General features: G+C 66.2%; 1 protein-coding gene across 1 annotated transcript in view; it reads right to left on the reverse strand.

Annotated features, from left to right (window-relative positions):
- Positions 1-2,191: 2,191 nt before the first annotated feature.
- Positions 2,192-4,777, reverse strand: part of EMIHUDRAFT_460499 (hypothetical protein) — a gene marked incomplete at its 5' end in the record, with an annotated part of 3,490 nt that continues 904 nt past the window's right edge. Inside the window, 8 exons of the mRNA XM_005789942.1 lie at positions 2,192-2,428; positions 2,646-2,695; positions 2,879-2,911; positions 3,509-3,552; positions 3,778-3,814; positions 3,895-3,944; positions 4,015-4,239; positions 4,709-4,777. Of these exons, the coding sequence (XP_005789999.1) occupies positions 2,254-2,428; positions 2,646-2,695; positions 2,879-2,911; positions 3,509-3,552; positions 3,778-3,814; positions 3,895-3,944; positions 4,015-4,239; positions 4,709-4,777 (683 nt within the window). The remainder of the gene's footprint in view (positions 2,429-2,645; positions 2,696-2,878; positions 2,912-3,508; positions 3,553-3,777; positions 3,815-3,894; positions 3,945-4,014; positions 4,240-4,708) is intronic.

Here is a 4,777-nt window from a genome sequence, read left to right on the forward strand (position 1 = left end):
AGCGGCTTCCCTCGCCGGGGCCGCTGCAGGAGCGGCCGTCGCTCGAGGTGATGCGCTACTTGCTCACCCCGGAGATGAGAGACGGGCCCGCGGCCGGGCCGGCGCGAGACCGAGAGCCGCGAGGACCGCGGTAAAGTGAAAAGTCTCTGTGCGGGCGCGCCTCGCCGTTGACGCGTGAGCAGGAGAGAAGGAACGCGCCTCGCCAACCGGCCTCTCGCTGTGTCTCCCACTTGAGGCAAACCCCACTTTGGGACCTGTTTGAGGCGGTGTGACGGCTCTCACAGGGCACGGGAAGCTCGCCCGCCGTGTCTGCGTGGCCCGCCCGACCCGCGGGGAACGGCGCGCGCCCCTCCCGGCGGAGCTGGGTGCGGCAGACGGGCCCACGGGTCGGTTCCGGGCCGATTTGGGGCCGTTCTGTCTAGTTATGGGTCAAAATCGAGCTAGACAGTTAAATATCTCGCCCCCACGGATGAAACTTTTTGAATTTTCTGGCCACGATCGTCGACCGGGCCCGTGAGGCCACGGGAACGCCCTCGGATTGTACAGCACCCTCCACTAGCCACAACCGTGGGCCCTCAACCGCGTATCGGTGTCGCCGCAAAATAGCCTTCAGACGCTGTCCAGTCGTTATAAATCGGCCAATCTGGCCCCTCTGCCACAAGTTTTGCTTTGGGACGCACCGTAGCACGGTGGAGTCGAGATCCGGCGCGCAACCATCAAAAGTTTCATCAATCGGGCCCGGCTAGACCTGCCACCGGAGGCGCGCAAAATGGAGGCGATTTTGTGGTGGTAAAGCGAAAGATGGCCAGAACGGGGCGCCGCGCGCTCGGGAGCGCTCGCCGCTCGCAGGCCAACTCCTCCCCAGCACGGTGCGTGCGTGCGCTCAGGTTGAACTCGATGCCGCGACTTCACAGCCTCCGCCGTGAAGCGTCCAGCACGCCGAGGGCGGACGCTTTTCGGCGCCATGGTTTTGGCGCATTTCTTCGCCGGCTGTCATCCCAGTCCATGGTCGCTCCACGTCGATTCCCAGGCGTGCCCGCACGCTCCTCAGGGGAGTGGGCACGCCTCTTGCTATCCTGAAGCGCGCGTCAAGCCCGCTCGACCGTGAGCTTGCTCAGCGAACAGTTTTTCAACAGACGTTGAGCGACGGGCGTGAATCTCCCACACACTCGCCAACTCCTGACTGAGCAGGCCTAGTACCCACGTGATAGCCCCACTGATCCATCCCATGCGATCAGGCGCCGCTCGGACCCCATCTTTGAGCAGGATTCCTCGCGGCAACACAACTCGGCGCTCTCGATGTGCGCGCTAGGCAGTCTCAACGCCGATTACTGCCGAGCGCGCACGACTCGTCGGCGTACCGGCGTGCCGCTGGCATACTACGCGACGGTGGAGGCGCGTGGGCTTGCTCAAAAGGCATGCATCTGTCGGAGAGTGTGCCGCAAGACCTGATGTGCCTCCGCTCCAGGTGTGTGGCAGTTCGATGGATCCAGCCCAGCGACCTCCACGTGACGATTGAGGACTGCTCTTCCCCTTCGGCCGAGCCTCCAGTCCCTGCCACCGTGCACTGGCGCCAGCGAGCTGCGTTTACATCCCGCACGCGCGATCGGCAGTCGAGTTACAACCCGCAGCTGTGCTGTGTGCGCGCGCACTCGAAAGTGGTTCGGCGATCTCTCGGCGACCACTCGTCGACTCGCGCTCGGACGCGAGGTGCGTGCTCGCCTGCCTCCCCCGGGAAGGACACGGCCATTTCCAGCGAGATCTGTGGAATCATCCTCACCACCCTGCCCTCACGCCACCCAACCCGTCCGGCTGCTGCCATACTGGGACGTGAGTGCAATATTTGTGCTGCCCTCGCCATCCGACGCGTGTGCTCCGCTCCCTGCAGGCGGGGATCGCCGTCGCGCACCAACACGCTTCGTCCGGGAGGCGCGCGGCGCGACCCGCGTTGCGAGAGCGTCGGCGGAGCCCGCGTGCTGGCCCTCTCCGGGACCGCCGCCGGGGCCCAGAGGGCGCAGATTCGGCCCCCCAGGGTCAAAGAGGGCGGTTCTGACACCGCCAAGCGGTGCTTTCGTGGACCCCACGAGCTCGCGTTCATCCGTTCAAAAATATTTATTTACCCGCAGTTTGCCTCAAGTGGTCTCCGCCGCCGCAACTCCGCCGCGGTCCGTCCGTTGGGTGGTTTGGACAGATGAGAAAATATGACTTTTATGAGGTGCAACGAGAGGCCCTACGTGTGCGCCACAAAGTGGGTCACAGCCTCGCGTGCGCCGCGGCGCACTGGCGGTACACGTCCATGTGGCTCTGCACCACCTGGTGGAAGGGCGGCGACGACGGCTCGAGGTTGCGGGGGTAGCCTCCTCCCAAGGTCACCACCAGCCGCGGCGCGCTCTGCAGCCCGCTGACGAGCCGGTACACGAGTGCGTTCCTAGGGAAGGAAGGGTCCGGTAAACTTCTCCACACACACGAGGTGGTAGGGCAACGGGGGCGCGACCCTCGCGACTCCGCGTCTAGACGACAGGAGCCCACAGCAACAACAGTGCAAGGCCCAGTGCGCGTTGGGGAGCGGTGTGTGTGTGTGTGTGTGTGTGCGCGCGCGCGCGTGTGTGTGTGTGTGTGTGTGTGTGTGTGTGTGGAGTGCGTTCCTCTTCTTGAGGCCCGCGGTGCTGAGCTCGAGCCGGCCGATCCGGTCCGCCTGTCGGAAGGTTCCGAGAAGGTTCAGGACAGGGTCTAGGGAGTGCGGATACAGGCGCCGCACGGCGGTTCGAGCGGGAGGCGCAGTGCGCGCGAGGGAGAGGGGGCGTGTGCGGCGGAAGGAGGAGGAGCAAGAGTAGCAGCGGTAGTGTGCGGTAGTAGTAGTGAGCGGTAGTGGACCAGCCTGGTGCGGGTCGACGCCGCCCTGAAAGAAGACCTGCGAACAATCGGCGCTTGGCAATCGGCGCTTGGCGGTGGGGGCGCCACAGAGCTGGCAGGTGTCCTCCCCCCCCTCCCCCCCCTCGCCCCCCCCAAACACCCACACACCCACGGGGCCCGGCGCTGTGTCCGTCGCCAATTGTCCGCGCATGCGACGCGTGCCGCGGGCCATGGCGCGTGTGATTCCGTCGCCTCGAGACGGGGCTCGTGCCTTTGCGCGGGCTCGAGGAGGCGTCTAGGAGGGCCCAGTCGAGGTCTGGAGGTGGTGTCGCTATCTCTCGCGCGCCAGGTCGGGCTGCGTCGAGATCTCGGCTAGATCTCGGCTAGATCTGGCCAGACCTCGGCCAGACCTCGGCCAGACCTCGGCCAGACCTCGGCCAGACCTCGGCCAGACCTTGGCCAGACCTCGGCCAGACTTCGGCCAGACCTCGGCCAGACCTCGGCCAGACTTCGGCCAGACCTCGGCCAGGCCTCGGCTAGACCTCGGCTAGACCTCGGCTAGACCTCGGCTAGACCTCGGCTAGACCTCGGCTAGACCTCGGCTAGACCTCGGCTAGACCTCGGCTAGATCTCGTCTCGGCTAGACCTCGCGCGCCAGGTCCGGCTGCGTCGCCTCGAGGAACCTTGGCAGGTGCTCGCCTGCGGAACGGGCTGATGAAGCTCACTGATCCGCTCGCTGATCTGATCTGCTAGCTGGAATGGATTCGGCCCATTGAGCCAATCGTCTCTCGCGCCGCGTCGAGGCGGGCAGGCCAAGCGGTCGCGCTCAGCAGCGCGAGGTATCTCGGCGCGATCTCGGCGCTTCTCGGCGCGATCTCGGCGCGATCTCGGCGCGATCTCGGCGCGATCTCGGCTCGTCCCCGCCCAACAGCGCGAGATAGCCGTCGTCGCCCTCCCCCACCTATAATTGAGTGGCGTTTCACTTAACCTTCAACGCACCCCGTTCATGAACCCCCCCCCCCCCCACACACACACACACACCGGCACGTCCACGTCGAGGTCCGACGCCTCGCGTGCCGAGAAGAGGTTGCCTGTGAGATGATGAGGCCCGGTGAGGTCAGAGTAGTGGCCTCGAGCTCCTCCCGCGCGGTCGAGGGTTGCCCTTTTCAGAGGGGGCTCGGGTACGGTTGGGGCGGTCGGACTGTCCGTTCCCCTCCGGCTCCTCTTGCGCGATCGAGTGCTGCTGTCCCTCGGCCATCCCTCGGCCATCCCTCGGCTGTCCCTCGGCTCTCTCTCGGCTCTCTCTCGGCTCTCTCTGCCCTCGCAATGCTGAGAGTAGGTCTTGACGCGCCCGTCGGCGGCGAAGATGCGCGCGCTGCCGTTCCCCTGCAGGTGCACGCCGCGAGTCCGACCCAGTGGGAAGGGGCCGCTAGAGGTGGGCTCTTGTTTGCCTTGTCTACTCTTGCCTGCCTTCTCCGGGCGGGTGGAGTGGTGTGAGCACACGAGTGCTGGCGGAGTGCACACCGGCCTTGGGCCCCGTGCCCGAGCCATGTGTGTGTGCGTCTGTGCGTGTGTGGGACAGAGACGCTGTTGCCCTCTGCGCGGGGCTTCCCGCGGAGGACCGAAGACGCACGTTGTCCGGGCGGGTGCCTCGACGGGTGCCCGAGCTCTGCAGGCGGGTGCTGGCCGACTGCCGCGCTGTGTGCTGCCGCGAGGGAGTGAGTGAACTCGTTCATTCGGAGCGTGCCAAGTCTGTCGCTTCGGTGCGCTGCGCCAGCGTGCCGCCGCCCGAGTGAGAGGATTCACGCAGCGGTGGGCGGTGGGAGCCGTTGCAGTCTGCTGCAGCACTGCACACCTGGTGCACGTCCAGGTCGACCAGCAGCACTCTCCGGATGGCAGGGTAGTCCCGGAGCGCGCACGCCGC

This window comes from Emiliania huxleyi, assembly GCF_000372725.1.
Source record: "Emiliania huxleyi CCMP1516 chromosome Unknown EMIHUscaffold_1239, whole genome shotgun sequence".
NCBI classification, from domain to species: Eukaryota; Haptophyta; order Isochrysidales; family Noelaerhabdaceae; genus Emiliania; species Emiliania huxleyi.